Genomic DNA, 18,292 nt, shown 5'->3' with positions numbered 1-18,292 from the left:
CTGCAGCCTGCCCTGCACACATGTAAAATCCCGTGTTTTGAGATGCATTTAATGGGTGCAATTCATTAAAAAGCAGCAGAGCAGTGGCGGCTCACCGCCGCAGAGCCGCTCGGTCCCCCAGACGCTTTGCAGGCACAGACCTCTCCGAAGGAAACCACTTAATCCTTGGGTGAGCAAATCTGATGATAATGCTGTGTGCTTTGTTGTGTACTATGATCTAATTGAGATTTAATGCATTCTGCCTTGTCCTCGCCGTGGACTCCCTTTGGACCGTGCAGTACAAAGCTCTGTGTTAGCAGCTTTCTTTGCCGTATCCCACTTTGTGCCTTCAAAGACGTCTGTTACTTGGTTTGAGTGCGTGCAGCAGTTGTGCTGGGCAAGACGGGAAGAAGGAACTAGATCTGTTCTTGTCCCTTCAAAATATTCCTATTTGCTGTAAGCACGAGCATTGATTGAGGAGCCTTTCATTCTCCCGTCCTCCTGTTTAATAATTATGTATTTGCTACCAGTTGTGTTAAATACATCTGCGCCCCACGTGATGCTATCTAATCCCACAGCAATAGTTCAGGATGAAATCAATTTAAATTGCCAGCAGAGGTGTGCACAACAAATGCAGTGGGAGAGCACAGCTCAGGCGGCTTCTGCAGCCCCATGGAGCCCCCTCCGCAGCACCCCACAAACCTGCCTGTGCCAGCTCAGGACCATTGAGCTTCTGACAGGGGACCTGCCTCGATTTTCAGGGTGCTAAAGAAGAGAAATGATCTTTTTTTCCACCCTCACAAACTCTGTTCCTGGAAAACCGAGCCCTGTTCCTAATGGAAGGGCATTTGGAAGGGGAAGAGCTTGTGGTTTTTAGTTTTTGTGCATTTTATCCACCGAGGTGGGTGCTGTTGAGACAGTTCCAACTTTAATGTGAACTTTTGAGAAACTTGATTTCATTTTGGGTTTTCTTCTGCCATCTCACACTGAGAACAGTTTGTTTCTCTCCCTTTTTCTGCCAGACTTTTCCCTTTTCCCCTCTTTACAGGCTGCTCATTCACTCCATGTCATGGTGGCACCTGGAGGGATTTCTTTTCATTGACTCTTTCAGACCTTTTTTCCCCCAGAATGAGCACTGCTTGTTCTTCCACCTGACTGACCTGGAGGCAGCCATTTAGTCTCAGTCGTGCTGGAGTCAGTAAATCACCCCCAGGACCCCCGCAGGGACCTGCTCTGCACATGCAGCTCCCGTTGGTGTCAGGGAGGATTACGAGTGGCAACGGGGGCTCTGCTCTGTCCTTCGGCTGGCAACAAATATTTCTGTTGAAATACAGTTTTTAAGTCAAATCCGTGCTGTATTATTTAGTGCAGAAAACCTTCAAATGAAATAAACTTTTTTTTAAACACTTGCTCTGCCTGTTGGATGATCCCAGCTTGTAGCAGCCGTGAAGTTGTTCCAACCTCCCCATGCTGGGTGTTAATGGGAGCGGGGCGGTGGAGCACATGTGCATCGACAGGGAACTCGGAAGCCTAAAAATTGAATTTTTTCCCTGCTTTTTTCTTCCCTATAGAGAAAATCGGCCCCATTAGCACAGAAAGCTGCGGCAAGGTGGCATTTGCAGTGCGGGGCTGGAAAGCAGCTGCCGTCCCCAGTGCGGTGTTGAGCTGAGGACTTCACTTTTCAGCGCTGCTGGTAATCCTGTTTGCCACCAGCACACGATAGCAGCTGGCTGTTGCCTTCTGGGGGTGTTGGCCCGTTAGGATGGGTTGAAGCAATTCCTCTCCTCCCTGTGGGGCAGCGCAGGGGGTGGGTGGCGAGCTGAGGCCAGCTCTGCCTGTCTGGGAGCAATGGGCATGATGCGAGGACTGCACTGGTGGTGAATGAGCACAATTTTTCTCTCTAAAGCAAAGGGTTTTTAAAGTATACTTGTTCCCAAGGCCTTTGCATTCGCCTGATCCAGTCATCTTTTGAGCTCTGTTGGTGCAAGGAAAAGGGCCGTCTTCAGCACGGGGTGGGCAGCGTTTGCTTGGCTCTGCTCCTTTTGTGATTAATATACAGCCCTTTTGAAAATCTCATTTTTTTGAGATTATTTTAGCTTCTCAGACCTTTTCCTTCTCATAGATAAACTGGCAAGACTGTTTTTGTATTGACATTGCTAAAAGTAGTGCTGGGAATGGCCGTAACTTCAGGTAAATCAGTAAAAGCTGTTTTTTCTGTGTACTTGTTCTCGCCGAGGAGCCCAATGTAGTGACTCTCATTTCTTTTTTCTGTGCTGGTCAGTACTCCCAAGGTACTGTGCAAAACGTTGCCCTTCTTCTTGCCTTTTTTGATCCAATTCATCACTGCATCTTGCCTCCAAAGCTGCCTGGGAGCTGTTTGTGCTCGTCCAAAGGAGCAAGCTGTAATGGCAGGGGCTGGGAGGGAAGCCCAGGGAGCTGCTTGCTTTGCCCCTCAATTTGAAAATGAACAATGTAGTATTTGTTTTTTTTTTAAGGGTGAAAAAACAAAAGGGGGATTAATATGAACTGAAAAGTGATGGGAAAGCCTAATTCCAGCCTCAGATTTGAATGCAAGTCCTGTCCTTTTGCACGGTGTGCTCTGTGCTGGGCATCCTTTGCCTGCTTTAACCTGGCAGCCCTGGTTTTCTGTGGGCTTCGTGGCCCTGATCTGACCTACGTGCAGAAATACACACAGCCTGGCCTCGCGGGCATCTCAGCACGCCTTGTTTTTCCCAATTTGTGTGGTCAGGCCTCTATTGTATTGGTGTGGATCAGCTTAACAGGGGAGATGTGCCCTGCACTGAAATAGATTTTATTCCATTACCCATCTTAAAAGAATAAGAAGTCTGCTAATGCTGCTTTAGCCCAATATACTCTGATGTTGATAACTGATGATTGTGGCTTATTTCTGCCTTTTATCCCAAGCTTTTCCTCTTCCACTATTAAGCGTGACCCTGTTTCCATTGGGTGCCTTTGCTGTGGAGGAGAAGCGATGTTTTGTTGATTTTATCAGTTGTGGTTGTTTTTATTCTTTGTTCAGAGCACTTTCAAAGGGAGGGCAGCGAATACACGTACTCCTATCTTATACAGACCAAGTCAGGTTCAGCTTTTGGCACGCTTTCCCCAGGTGAATGAACGAACGAGCATTGCTCCTGTGCCGCTGGGCATCCCCACTGAGCTCCCTGGTGCTGTGTGTGGGGCACAGCTCGTGGGGGGGCCGTGCTCTGCCCCTGGGCTGTGGGGTGATGCCTCGCAGGGACCCCCACGAGGGTCAGACAACTGAGGGCCCCCTCTTTTTGCTGTTATTTGCATTGCTGCTGTTTGCAGATGGAGGAGGGATGGAGATTTAGGGAGATGGTCGCATCTCACATCACTGAGTCCAGCTCTTCAATAGTTGTAATATTTCCCAGCCCAGATCCCCAGCTGTGCAGATTAACAAGATTCGCATTAAGTTCAAGACATTTGAAACAAGAAGCACTCACTGCAGAAACCCTTAATTTGTTACTGGCATTTTTATATATTTTTACACCTTTTCTGGGTTATTCTATGCTGTGTCTCAGCCTGAGGAATGAGTGACTTTCCTAGTTCTCAGAATAAAAAAATAAAGTAGCTAATGGTGGCGTTTCGGTGTTAACGTTCTGTGTGGATACCCTCTGAGTCAGTTCTAACAGTATGTGGAGCTTAAAAGCTTTTCACTTTCAAAATAACGTTTTAGTAGGCTTTATTTGATTGTGTTATCCCTTCAATGGGCTGTAACTGCTCCATCAGGTAGGTGCTTGCTACGTGGCTTCCTTTGGCATGGATGTGAAGGTGGGGAGAGTAAAAGGCCAGCAGTCCATCAGAAATGGCATCAATTCTTCTGTCCTTCTCTGTAGGACAAGCAGGTGGGGGAGTAACTGCTGGAGGGTAAATGGGGTTAAGAAAGATGTCTCTTGTTTAAGTTAGGGGCTTAAGATTTTGATGTGTATGTTTCTATCCACTTCGTACAGGTTTTTTTTTTTAATATCTGATCTGTCAGAACAAGTTTGAAGTTATGGATATAAATGTGTATGGCTGACACACAAATGAGTATCAGATGATGCTGGAATAGGGTGAGGACTTCAGAGAAAAATTTCCAGAAACTTCAAGTTATTTTCAATTTGTAGAGAAATGGGGTGAATAGCGGCCCGCTGCCTGAGACAGGGATGCTGGCAGTGGGTGATGTGGCAGCACTGGCAAGGGTAATGGGTACCTTTATTTTGAGAAGAGATCTGGTAGCACAGTTAGCACTCTGTGGGCATCAAACTATCTCAAGAAAGAGAGAAATCCTCAAATACAGCCTTGGGGTAATTTCCTGTATTGATGAGAAAGTAAAATCCCTTGGAAGGAGGGCTGAGTAACAGCCGCGCCTCGGGGACGAAGCCTTGAAAGACTTCTTATTAACTACACGCTGTTTGGTCTGAGAAGCATTTAATGAGTGGCCAAAATGTCAAGGTTTTGTCCCAAAAGAGATGGTTTCTGTGAATTAACGCCGGCCCCGAATGGAGCAGGCAGTGAAATAAAAAGGTCTGTACACAAAATAGAGGAGTGCTGGAATACAACAACAGCACAGACACAAACAGGGAATGAAACCAGTGGAGAGCTGCAAGAATTAGCATTAGGTGCGGAACAGCCGCGTGGTGTTGCTTAGAAAAGAGTTTCTCTCCGTATTTCTTGTGCTGGGAAAAGAACTTCATTAAAGATAACAGAACGGGAAGGGGAATGCAAATAGCTATCGATTCGGGCTGTGCCGTGGCAATGTTTCAGGCTGGCTTTGAGCTCAAGGAGCATTTACTGCTCACTCATGCTGACCAGCCCCGAATTAAGGCTTGAAGGCACTGCTGGCTCCTGCGCTTGAGGACAGGGAGTTGCCAGAGCAACGTCTGTAGCTGGGGAGGTTGGGGACCGTGTCCTGGTCTCTGTGTGCGTGTTTTGGTGACATCCCGATCGAAGCTGGCTGGCTCTGCCTGGCAGTGCCCACATCTGGATACCACGTCTGAATTTCCCCCTGGGAATGTCCTCAGCCCACCGCCAGCAGGATTTGTGCAGCCGGTGAGCTGCTAAGCACATCCCCGGTGTGGGCAGTAACGTGTTCATCTGAGCTTTATTTGCAATCTCAATGAAATGCCTGTGTTTGTCTTTTGTGGCTCTCCTGCTGGCAGATGTCGTTTTGGGTTTGTTTTGTTATCAATTGAAATTGAGTGTGGTTTGTTCCTGGTAGCTTTATAAACCTTATCTGAGAAATGTTCAATAATTCATTTAAAAGAAAAAAAAAAATGAAGACATCCCTTGTTCTCACTAATTGTGAAGGCAGTCCTGATTTTTCAGTTCGCCCTTCTTTCTGGCAACTGGCTAGTTCAGAAAGCTTCCCTTTGGGCTCGGAAAGCTGGGAGGGATTTCAAGCACTGAGGCGTTTGGCAGGAGCTGGCTGGCTCCGTGCAGCCCTGGCTCGCAGCCTGCACGTCCTGCTGCTGGGTGGCTGCATCCTGGCGGTGATGTGCACCAGGCCTGTGATGCCCTCATCCTCTGAGCATCCCCGCTCGGTGCAGGCAGTCGGGCAGCGCTCCCACGGCTCCCATTTGTGCGGCAAATTTAATTTTGTTCCATGCAGGGTTTTGGCAGCGAGGCTCCTGGCACAGAGGGTGAAGAGGAAAGATCTCACTGCGAGCTTGGAGGATGTGTGGACGAGGGTTGGTCTGTGCTCTTGGGTGTTTGAGTTTCTCTTGGGTTTTAGAGCAGCTGAGAAAACCACTTCAGCTGTGCACGAGCCAGAGCTGGCGGAGGCAAAGTTGAGTGGTGTGTGGGTCCAGCTGCTGGGGGTCTGCAGTGGTTATTCACTGTAAAATCTATCTGTATGTACGCGTGTGGATTTCTTTTTGAAATGCTTCCATGAGATTGTTCGAGTTTGCTTGAAACTGCTGAAACAGGAACATGGTGAAGTTGGTGCCAGGGTATGGGGGCTTGTGGTGGGAGTCCCTTGGTGCTGCTCTGCTTGCTTTTCTTGTGCCAGCACGGCTGGTGAGTGGAAAATGCTCGCTGATTTATCGAACTGACCCACTGACCTCCTCTGGAATCTCTCTGAAGCCATTCCAGCAGGAAAGTTTCCCTGAGGACAGGGGGCTCCCTGGATGTGGTACGCTGCATCCTCCCCTTACCTAGAAGGAAATCACCCCATCAAGCCTTCCAGCATGCACACAGGGAAAACTTTGGGTAAAGCCTTACTTTGAGAAGATGCAAAATACTCTGAGTACGGATCATCTGCAGGCCATCTGCCGTGCCCTTGGAGACCACAGCGGGCTTGTAGACAGCAGCTGGGCTTTGTTACCCTGTGCTGGCCAGCCACTTCGAGCTGATGTTCCCCAGGGCTTCACTTTTTCCTCGTGTTTTCATCATAGAGCAGTGGAGAGGAAGGAGTCGGAGTGAGGGTGGCAGCTGGGACACTGCTGAACCATCGCTGCAGGCTCCTTCTGGGGCTTTTGCCTCCTGCACTCATTTGTGTGCCGCACTTCTCTTATTGCCTGGATTTCTGTGACCCTTTAGCCATGAGAAGGGGACACGTGGAGCCAGTAAGAGGGTCCCTCCACCGGTTATTTCCCTTCGTGAAGCAGCTCAGAACTGATCTCTAACAATGTCCATCCCCCCCGTGTGGCTGCAGTTCTGCCCTAATGGCCCCGTTTGGCTCCAGCCTCGCACTTGTGCTGTGTGGGAACGCTCCTATGCTTGTAATATATGAGGTTCTAAGACATCCAGTCAGGAAAACATAAATGAAATGTCTTGGGGAGAAAAAAATGTGAAAAGGCACCGTGCAACATCAACAGTTTCCAGCAGGACGCTTATGCTGATGTAGGTGTGACAGAGGAATGCTGATCCTGGTGCCGGTGCTGCCTCCTCAATAACGTCAAGTAGCCCTGAGTCAAACACGGAGAATTTAAAAAAAATAAAAAATAGAAAACACCTGCACTAACACAAACTCCATTACAGCTAAATGGCTTTGACACTTTTTCCCTTTTTGCTCCGTATCTTTCAAGCGTACAGCAAGTTTTACGGAACCCCATCAATGCTCAGAAATAGGCGCACTCAAAATGTTTCAGGAATCCAGCCTCTCGTTTCCCTGCAGCCGCTTTCCGTGGTGCATTGGACTAGATGCCAGGTAGCAGGGATCTGTGTGCAGCTATTGATAGCCTCCCTCTAAAAACATCTGTCCCTGAAAATTGTCGTCCCTCCTCCTCTCCCAGTCCCCGTTAATGGAGCACTTGGATTTTCACATTTTGCATATTTGCCCTGTGGTGTTTGCAGAGTTAAACGCTTCTCCTGGTGGAGCTGAATAAACCCGTTCCTCTAAGGCACAAATACCTCCAAGTAACACCGATAGCAAGCTGGAATATGGAAGTTAGGGGAAGACCTGGCAATAATTGTGGCATTTTAGGTTGTACCCGTGCCAGCTGCCTGGCAGCGAGTGGGGCAGGTGAAAGGCTGTGGTTGCTCTGACCTATATTGTTGGGCCATGTTTCCATACAGCGTGCAGAATGTTTTTCAAGAAATAAACTTCATTTGTAAGGTTCAAACGCACAAAACATACCCTAAAGAAAAGGGAACGTTCGTGGTGGTGCTGACACAGGTACTGCTGCGATGACACCGTGCTGTCCCTGTAATCCATCACGCTGAAACCTCCTGCAGTGGCAGTTGTGTGCTTTGGTGCAAGCCTCATGGTTTATCCTAAGAGCAGAATTCAGGAATAATGAAATAATGCTCACTGAGCTTAATTGCAGAAGCCCTTTGTCTATTCCTCTTGCAACCAAAAATGATAGAAAACTGTTCTTTTTTGAGGCAAACACAATGAGCTGGCTTCTTGGTTTTGTTCTTTTTTCTCAGTGAGCCTGAGAAATTGATGCACTGACAGAATACAAATAGTCAGGAAACTGGAAAAAAAAATATCTTTGTATCCAACGTGAACTAACATTTGCTTTGTGCATATATAAGGCAAAATAGGCATACAATAAACAAACAGTGCTTTTCCAGTGAATGGTCTTATTGGGAGGTAATGAGTCAAAAAAAAAAAAAAAAAGAAAATAGATTTCTGTGAGACTTTAGGATACGCCTTAGAGGGAAACTTGGCATTTTTTATAATACCAGCGATGGGTCAAGAGCAAAGCGTCCTGTGATTTTTAAATTGGTGCTATGAGCAATGGCCAAGCACGCATCTATCCATGCCCCTTATGCTGCAGTGTGGCCAATATGCTTGGCTTCTGAATTTTATCCTCCTCCAAGTAGAAGTGGATGAGGTGAGGGTCAAATTTTTAAAGTTTTGGAGTAAAATGTTAGAAAAGCTTTAAGTGAGAGACTGGTGCCTCGCAACAAGCTGCGGGAGGACCTGTGGCTCCCCCAGGTTGTGACTCCTGGGTGGAGAAGAACCGTAGGAGAGGTGAGCAGTGCCGGGCAGGCAGCCCGGGGGGAAGCCTCGGGTGGTGTGTAAGGAGAGGGAAATGGGAATAAACAGAAGGTAACGTGCGTGGATGGGTTTAAAGCTTAATAACACAGACATCTGGAAGCATCTTGTTTGTTCAGCTTGCCTCTGGCAACTCCGTTGGTAATACAATTCGGGAGATCGCCAGGAAAACACGCGAGTCACCTGTAGTTATTTCATTATTGGACTCAAACCTTCTCGCAGTTTCTTCCACAAGAACTTTGTTGGAGGATGAGCAGAAGGATGCACGACACTTATTGATTTCTCATATCTTCTAGAGCAGCCCGTGGAGCGCGGGGGCTTGCTGTGCTGGTCAGAGGATAAAAGCCGCAAACAAGAGGAGCGAGGCGGGTCCTGAGAGCTGGAGTGAAGGAGTGGGGCAGGCGGAAGATTGATGGGAAAGATTAAAGGCAACAGGAGTGATTTTGAGCAGTGACCTGTGGGGATTTCATTGCCTTCCATCAGAGGAGCGTAGTCTTCTGACACGCGATTTTGCCAAAGAAACCAAAGTATTAACGTGATCCGAGCCCTCCACGTCTGATACTGGAAAGTTCCTGCACTCCTCACACTGTGCAGCACTGAGATAATTAAAGCCATGATCAAGCAAAATACGTGTGCACACGTTAGTACATGCTACCCAAATTTTCTAGGGTGTTCACATTTAGTGTACGGGTGCCAAGGAAACATCGAGGCTGTGGGATCCTGCTGGCAGCAGACCTGGGGATGCCTCTGTACCTCTTGCACAGGGATAATGGAATCGCAGTGCCTTCAGCGTGAAGTACCCATAATGGAAAACTTCAACTAAAAATCACGATAAAGAACAATTTTATGAATCGCCTCTTCAGCAGCTCTTCCAGGATGAGGACAATCAAGCAAATTGCGCATGGTTGAGTTTCATGGCAAGATATAAATATATGTGGTCTCATGTCAGCTGCTATTTCTTCCTCAGAAATCTGTGTGTGTGCTTTACACAGATGGGATCTTTTGATTTTTACACGTCTCGCCTCTTTTTTCATGTTAATACTCTTCATACACCATGATACCATCCAAAAATATTATTTAATCATGATCTCATCATGGTTAAATGGATTTGATGTAGGGTAAAATATCGCCTAATTAACTAGGCGTAGTGTAGTTACTGGAAATCTTCAAGTGCCTTTCCGTGGTATCGCCTCTAATTGACTTCGTAGGTCTGACAGAAAGTAACACTAATTTTCGGACATATATGTTAATAAAGAAACTCATATGATTTTGAGTGCTTCCTTCTGTTATTTGCAGAATAACTGCACGTTGTTACTGAACTTGGCTTGATGTTAAACTACAGGCTCAGATGAAGCAGTTCCCTTGGTGGTGCTGTCAGCACGGTGACTCCTTGTCGCAGTGCTCCTGTTCAGAGCCTGCCTTTCCTTTAGGTGTTTGTGCTGGTTTTGAGGTGATGACTGCGCCGTGGCCGTGCCCCCACACCAGGTGACTCACTGCGGCTTCTCTGCTTCTACATTTTCATAACAGGCATGCAATGAAAAACCAAGAAACGCGTAGAGTAGATTATTGTGAAATTCTTGCTTTGTTTCTTTTCTCATTTTATTGCTCTCCTAACAATATGCACAGCACACGCGTTTGCTCCCAGCACAGAAGCCAGGTGCAGCAGTCACGCAGCTGAACTTCTGTTACTTCAAGCCATGAGTTACTCAAGGTGTATATTAAATATGTGCTGGGAAGGGAAGGTTTCAGGCCTCGTGCTGCAGCATCTGACTTTGTGTTATCAGCAAAAGTGAAGCTGTGGCAAGTCAAGTGTACGGGAAGTGTCTAGACAGTGTTATACGTGCATAACCGTGTGTGTAAGTAGGCGTGTGTAATGCACGAGCAAATCCACCTGGCTGTGTGTGCAATTTATGTATACACGCCTGCAGGTACCAGCAATGCACATTTTTCAGCAGTGAATAGTGCCTTCAGGTGTGACGTTTTAGACCACAGGAGATTATTTAGTGTAGCAAACGGAAATGTTTGAACGCTGATGTCGGGATGTGGGAGGAGTAAATAGCTCCTTTCCCATTGCCTCACTGCTTTCCTTCGTGGAAGCAAAAATGTTGGGAGACTGGATGTTTTTGTAATTTTATAAAGGGTTTTATTTTATTGTTTTACAACGTTTGTAAGGTGCAGCATTGCCTTTGAAGGGTATGGAGCAGAAGCTTCCAGTTTTAGATATCCCAGTCTCTGGTTTCCCATAGTTAAGGCTTCCATCTCTGGCTCTGGTCCCAATGTGAGGTCTCAACTTTTTACCTTCAGCAGGAAGATTGGATGTCCGGCTGCCTGCAGGAGCTTACTGGTACTTGAAGGCAAACGGACTTTTTAAATGTAAATGTAATAATTTACATTTCTGCAGCGTCTAAGCAACTTTTTATGATAGCCGTATGATAGAGCTGCTTGGGGTTTGGTTTCGCTGTGCGTGTGATGGGTTTGGCTCCTTGGTCTGAATTGAAGTCAGTGCCTGTCACTGCCCCAGCCCTCCCTGAACTCTTGGGGAGTTTTGCTGGATTAAGGAACAGGGATGTATTTGGGAGCAAAAAAAATTTATCTGATAGCTCAAGTCTGATCTGTAACATATTTAGTGGCATGTCAAAGGCAGACAAGGTCTCAGTCTTTATGAATTAATGAGCAGCGTGGGTGCGTGTTCTCCAGTGTCTAAGCATGGCAATAACATCTTCATTTCCTTATTCAAGTCTTGCTTTTAGATGAGCCAGCTTTGTGAAATTCCCGAACTCGGTTATTCTACTGCCTGTGCCAAGATTTTGTTGGTTTTCAGCTGGAATTCCAAATTTCTCAGGGGCAGCCAGAAACCAATTTGAAGCACAAAATGTGTTTGTGGATGTGCGCAAATGGGCTTCCTCTCTCCATCAAGCTGACTTTAATGTAATGTAACAATTCAGTCACTAGCCATGTTGGGTAAACTTAATTAGTGTTGAAAAGTGGCTTGTTTTGCAAGATGATCAATTTTTAACCTAAGTAAATGACTTTCTTTGCAACTAATAAATTAAATAAATTATATTTTTCTTGTGCCGTACAGTGGGGCTCATAAATTCCGCGAGCACTTAGCTGGTAGTTTCACTTGATTACCTTTCCCATTTCTGGTTTTAATAATCCTTGTAAGAGCGGGGAAAGCAGTCACTTCTCATAACGTGGCAGGAAAGCAGCGAGGGGCGGCACGCTTCCATTTCAGTGGGCTTGGCCATCAGGATTACTGAATGTGCAAACCTTTCAGCTCCAGCTCTTTGCGGGGTTTTCTCCTTGCTCCCCTCACCGACTCGTGGGTGCTCAGACAGGAGTTCTCCATCTGGGAACGCAGAAGAAACCAAACTGTGAGCAAAATGAGCGAGGCATAAAAGCAAGCAGGCTTTTTGTGGCTTCTCCATAGTAACCAGGACGGTAATAGGAAAGGCAGAGTATTTTGTCTGTTTGAGAAGCCGGTGGTTAAACAAACCTTTGATGTATCATTAAAAAAAAATTAAATTTCCATTGCAGTAGGAGTAGTGCTTGTTTTCAGTAACTAAGTTTTTTATTAAAAATCAAAATACAGAAAGTGCTCGAGGCTGTAGGAGGAATTTGCTACTGCTGGTGCCCGGGGTAGCTGCTTTGGCAGGATGTAGCTACTGTGCCCGAGGAGGGAGAAAACCTTTGGTGAGATGCTCGGTGTGGTTCTCAGCTGGTTCTGGGTCCATGAGGTCAATTTTTAGTGACTGGGACAGCTTAGGAAGGGCTTTGCTGTAGTTGTATCTGAATTACATTTCTAGAGGCAATGATACCTCCTAAATCTTGATTTTTAGTATCATCAAGGGCAGTGTCAAAGCACATGGTGTGGTGGACGAGCCAAGCACCTATGGGTGCAGGTCCCACCACCCAGAGGATCAGGATGCTCACCTGAAGCATCCTCAAGCCCCAGGCCCTCGTGCTGTTCTCATCTCAGCAGGGGCAGGGCGTGCAGCTGACCTTGGCAGTGAGGGCTCCCCGAAGTCACAACATTTGTATTCTTCAGGACGGTTTTCAGAAACTCTGGAACAATAAGTAAATTAAATAAAGCATATTCAGATACTCCTTCCAGGGACTGTACTTTTTACACTTGTCAGAGGTGCTTTGACCTTCTAGTTTATTATGAGTCAGGAAAAGTCAATATTTCTCAGCTTGCCAAGGTTGGAGGAATTTTAATGAGTTATTGAGTCAAATAGTTAATCCTCCAACACCAGAATTTTTTTTCCCCTTTCAGATTTACAGTAATAAAAACACAGGCTTAAGGGGAACCGAGACAAATGGGGTTTTGTAGAGACTTTTGCTCGTCTTTATGAACGTGTTTTAACCCCTTGGTTGCTAGTAGGTAAAAAGTGGATTCGACGCTGGGACATTTCATAGTGGCATGAAGTGGGTGGGCAAACAGGGACTGTGTGGCTGCTAGCAGGGAATTTTGCGCAATAAAAATGGGCCAGGAGGTTGAAGTATGTAGCTAGTGCTGATGCTCCTCACATCTGTTACCTGTAATGGGGAGGTCTAGGGAAGATTTGCTCTGTTCTCCTAGGTTAAAGAGTTCTGCTCCTTGAAGAACTTTTGAAGGGATGAGCACTTGGGTGTATTTTGGAGGGCGCTGTGGTCTCTGCAGGCCTTGTCCCGTTGGATGCTGCAGCACACCTGGAGCACGGTGAAGCACAGGGCACACAGCACACACCAAAACCTCCCCAAAGTTACAAGTGGTAAATCCAGGTGGTGGGTTTGCTTCACAACTGCCTTGCTGGTCCAGACTGAGCCACTGGTGTGGGCACAGCCAGAGGCTGCTGTGTGCTACTGAGTGTTTATTCCTGCTTTAATTACGCCTTTTGCAGCATCCCTTTGTAATTCTCAACTTTGCGTACTCCAATTAGCATAGAATCATCTAATTTCCTGAAACTCTCTTCATTGAGTATAATGTGAATCATTTCTCTGAGCAGTGGCTTGTCTGGAAGTACCCTGGCCTGTCTGAATTATGGTGATGCTCTGTTGTAAGCCATTAAGTGAGGAAACTTCAGAAACAGAAAATGTTGTAGTGCCGGGGCGCTTCCGTCAGCCTTTCAATTGTATCAAAAAGCAGATAGATATTCCAAATATTTTATCCAATGCATTTTTAAAATGAGTTATCTCCTTATATGTCAGTTTTCAGAGTGTAGGGATAAACATTGATGGTAACTTTTATGTTGAGAAGTGTTTTCCTATAATATTCCCTTGACTTCAGTGATGCTCTTTCTTGGGGGGCTCTTTTGCTGTCCATGCTTCTTGGGGGCTATTTCTCTGTAACTGTCTGTCTTACTGCCTGAAAGCACAGGTGGCCTTGTGTCCACCACTTTTCAGGAAAGCGCTTTCAGCACATGGCTGATATTTTGATGACTCAGGGCTGGGAGATGTGAAGACACTCCAGATTGCCGTTGTGCTGCTGTTCAAAGAGATGTGCTTTTAGCCTTGGAAACCTTTTAGCTCCTGCTCTTGGAATTGTTCCACTCACCACAGCAGACGAACATGGTCTGTTAGGCAAATAGTGCTAACACTGACTTTTTCTCTTCTTGCCAGTGCTTTACGGTGAGGATGGGCTGCACGCATCATGCGAGAAGAAGTACTGCGGCCGGGGGAGCAAGTGCGTTGTGAACAAGGACACCAAGCAGCCCGAGTGCAGGTGCGTGGAAGACTGCAAGTCCAGCTACATGCCCGTGTGTGGATCTGATGGCAAGTTTTATGAAAATCACTGTCAACTGCATCGAGCCTCGTGTCTGCAGAGGAAGAAAATCTACATTATCCACAGCAAGGACTGTTTCTTCAAAGGTAGGGCAGCATTAAAAATGAATACTTCTGCAGAACTCCCATCACTCATCTTACCATAATCCTGATAAATGGCTGAATAATATGCTTTATTTCTAAGAGATTAATTTTTAAAGGATGGTTTATTCTGGGACTCTGTAGAACATAACCATGTTTTATGCAGCTCTTAAGTCTCTGGGTGTCATCACCCAAACTGTAATCAAACTGCGATCCAGTAAATAATTAACAGCACTGTGTGCGCTGCAGTTATGCTGTTCAGTGCTTACAGCTTCCAGTGTAATAACTTTTTACGAGTTGATTCATTTGGTAAGGCTCTGAACAAGACCGAGACATTCTGAAAAAAGTATGTGGTATTTAAAAAGTTTGTTGGGCAAATGAGGAAAAAAAACCTTAATTCTCTCCTAAAACTGAATGCGGAAGCTCAGTCTCAATTAGCTCAGCAGTACGATTCACCAGCTGCTCTACAAGCTCTGGTAGTGGGGTTCACAACAAATTTAGTAGGTGGATATGCTGGGGATGTTTTGGGAGCCATCAGCTCCGTGGGTCAGCATTTCCTAAAAGGCACCACAGCTGAAAATTGCATTTGAGCCTGCTTAGGCAAATGACACAGGCAAAGGAGAAAAGCTGTTGAGACAAAGTAAGATGATTGGAAAGTGTGCCATCAGAACAGGAGAATGAGAGGCAAAGAAGTGATAAAGGTGCTGGAGTTGTGTTACTGCAGAGAAGAAGGAGCGAGTCAGTTCGTTGCTTAAATGCCTGTGTCCAGAACAACGCTTATCGTGCAGCTCTTCCAAAATGCTTGTTATTTTTCAAGATTTTTTCCAGAACTTATGCAATCTTTGGATAAACTTTATAGCCACATAAATGTGTATGTAGTGTATAGGTAAAAATAGGTATTCCTTTCCTCTGCCAAATTCACGGCTTACTGCTGAGATTTAGCTCAAAGCAATATGGGCTTCTGCGAAGAATAAATTGGGTGTTTCTATCTAAAAATTCAAACCTTGCTTTGGATTTGCTGGCTCTGTGATGCCCATCGTGGGAAGCAGTGTGGTTGTTAGGGCTGTGCCTGGAGGCCACGTGCAGGAGGAGAGGTACGGACTTGGGCTTCTTGGGCAGGGGAAGCTTCATTCCTGTATTGCCTCTCATTTTGTGCGGTGAGGCCCGAGTCTGATGGGCATTCAGGTGTGAGGGCGGCTCAGCTGTGATGATGTTCGAGGCAGTTCTGGTTACCAGCAGGATGCACACATCGTCAGCTGTGTGATGGGTACGATAGGAAATTTCGTTATCATCATTGCACCAAATCACTGTTGGGATGGGGACCCGTGTCTTTTCCATTCATTTCCTGCAGGCTGTGTACCAGCCTGTCACAAATCAAGTGGGGCTGCAGTAACAGGAGCATGTGATATAATGCCAGGGAGTGGAAGAAGTCGTTAAATTATTTTATTTCTAATGAGAGGTCTTACAAAGGCTTCACTAGAGTGTGTCTTGAAAACCCATTGTCAAATATAACTCCATATACCTACAGGAAGATTAGAGTGGGTTGCTGCAAATATCTCCAGTGACATTTACGTGATCAAATATGAAAATAATTCCTTTATCTCCAGCTCAATGGGCACTTCAGCCCCTGAGGAGTTGGGCTGTATGCACAGCTATCCATCACGGGCGCTCATTTACTAACGCTTGCAAGTGCATGGTGCTAGAGGAGCCTGTTTAAGACACAGGGGTCCTTTTAAAGAGCCTTTTTGACATATCCTCGTGCGATACCCTTTGTAGCTAGGAGCACATCACTGTTCTTGTGCCTTGAAGACCTGGTATGATGTTAGTCGTGGAGATGGATCACTTAAAGGCATGTTTGCAGGGACAGAATGTGAGCAGGTCCAGGTGAAGAGGTTGGGCTTTGGTGTTGGGTTTGCTTTAAAAAGGAGCATCAACAAAGGTTGCTTGTGCCTTGCTCCTGCTGCTGGCACTTCTGCCTCTGGGTATCGAGTTGGGTCCATGCATGGACCTTGCTGGGAGCTGCCTTGTCCCTGAGTAGGAGGTGGGACTGCAGCACGGGAAATGTCTTGGAGAGGCTGGGAGGGGAAAATTCAGGTCTTAACCTCACAGCTGCTCACCAGCCCCCCAGATCCCACGTGGTGCCCCAGGTTTCCTTTCCCTGCCTCCCAAAAAGGGGTGTACAGACAGTTTTTTCATTCCCGTACGTAGCCTTACCTTTTTACAGTGATGTTTCTGCGTTTTTATTCATTCCTTATCACATACGGTGTTAAAGAAAATGAGTTCTCATTGCAGTAATCAGTGCCTCTGGAATGGCTGTATTATACCTAATGATACAATGTCACGCTTGAATACTTCCCTGAACGCACCATGAAATGATGTCAGAAAGCAGTGGGTTCGTGTCCCACTTTAAAGTAACCCTTAAACTCTTGCAATGGGGCACTGCCTAAATCTGCTTTTCAGCAAAATAAAAGCTTTATGGAAGGGAAGAAAGAAGGGAACTCTCTTCTCGTCCTGCATGAGTAAATAAAGTACTTTCCACCGCTGTCTGTAGAGATAAAATGTAGGGAAAAAAAGAGTTTAAGGGGCGAATAATCAGACAGAATGGGACTGAGGAATATTTGGCTTCAGCTCTGGTTTCTGATGTGGTTCCCAGGTAACCTTCTGTGTGTCCTCCCATTTCACTGTACTTCAGTCTCCTGTTTCTAAATCAAGAATGATTTTTTTTTTCTTTTTTATACAGAAATTGATATTAAGCTATTAATCTAGAGATTTATACAGTAGCATTGTAAGTATAACATAAGGTGTAAGACTTTGCAACTGGAGAAAAATCTTAAAGGTGCAAAAAATATTGTTTCACCTGGACTTTGGGTGTATATCCGTGGGCACGTGCTTTCTAAACATGTTCTGTCAAGTAGACAGTTTAATTATTTGAGTGTAATTAGGCTGATGAGTGGGCTCCCTCCTGTTTTATTGTCCCAGCTGCCCTCTTCCATTAAGATTTAAAGCCTTGCCCTGAAGTATCCAAGTGACCACACACAGCATCCGTGTGCTCTGCCAGTTTGCCCAGTTATCAGCGACGAAGTGGACGGCCTTTATTTATCTACAGCAGAGACAAAATGACCCCGATTCCCTCCTTGTGACCAAGCTAGGTCTACCCACAGTAAGCTGATTATGAAGAGGAGAGCAAAGAGCTTGGTTTCGTTTGGGATCGGTCATTTGGGAAAGGATCGTTTGGGTCTTTCAACATATCCAATATATGTGAGGAGCACAGTCATCATATGTGTCCGTAGCATTGTTTGGCATAAATATGTGTGGTTTTGAGAGCAATCTGGAAAACCACTCACCTGTTCAGCGAGCGTGGACCGTGTGTGGGCACCGTTGGTGGTAGCAAATGGGTCAGATTGCCCCAATCCTTGACAGATTTCTTGGTGTGCAGCAGTGCTCGGTTTGCAGACCTGGAGCTGGCCCTGCTGGGTGAGGCTGGGCTGGTAGATGGGTACAGTGACAAAGGCACCTGGCGGAGCTGGGATGGTCCCAGCCGGCCCCATCTCCACGAGCCTCATCCTGCACCCTCTGGTGCAGCACAACTGCCTGGTGCTGCCCAGTAGTGAAAAAGAAAAATGGAAATACAAACACGCTCCCTTTTTCTCAGTCAACAAACAGTGGAGAAATAGGTAGGAAACCTTTCTTAGGAGCTTGGAGCCCAAAGGAGAATATTGAAAAGCAGAAATCCTGCATCCAGAGGTCTCAGGAGAAATGTCGCTCCTACACAGAGCTGGTGAAACCCTCCTTGATCTGGTTGTCTTCACCAGGATGAAACATAGCTTGGTTTTCCTGTAGGAAAAGATTCTGTTTGAGATTTCTCTACTTCATACTTGTTGTTATGTCTTTTATTTGTTTGTTTTTAATATGTTTTTACTGGTTTTGGAGTTTCTGTAGTCGTTTGGTTTAAGTGCTTGGAGACTTTGACTGGGTAACAAAATGCAGAAGGATAAAAATCTTTTC

The 18,292-nt window shown here is 46.0% G+C and overlaps 1 protein-coding gene and 1 long non-coding RNA gene across 3 annotated transcripts in view; both read left to right on the top strand.

Annotated features, from left to right (window-relative positions):
- Positions 1-18,292, top strand: part of FSTL4 (follistatin like 4) — a 208,797-nt gene that overhangs the window by 53,222 nt on the left and 137,283 nt on the right. For both annotated transcript variants that reach the window (XM_068698227.1, XM_068698226.1), the window contains exon 4: positions 14,045-14,293. In XM_068698227.1, coding sequence (XP_068554328.1) covers positions 14,045-14,293 — 249 coding nt within the window. The remainder of the gene's footprint in view (positions 1-14,044; positions 14,294-18,292) is intronic.
- Positions 5,606-9,377, top strand: LOC137864263 (uncharacterized). The gene is made up of 2 exons (XR_011101400.1): positions 5,606-5,687; positions 6,082-9,377. It is a non-coding gene; the product is annotated as an uncharacterized lncRNA (long non-coding RNA).

The sequence above is a fragment of the Anas acuta genome, chromosome 14, assembly GCF_963932015.1.
Source record: "Anas acuta chromosome 14, bAnaAcu1.1, whole genome shotgun sequence".
NCBI lineage: Eukaryota > Metazoa > Chordata > Aves > Anseriformes > Anatidae > Anas > Anas acuta.
This window is presented reverse-complemented; position numbering and strand designations above follow the sequence as displayed.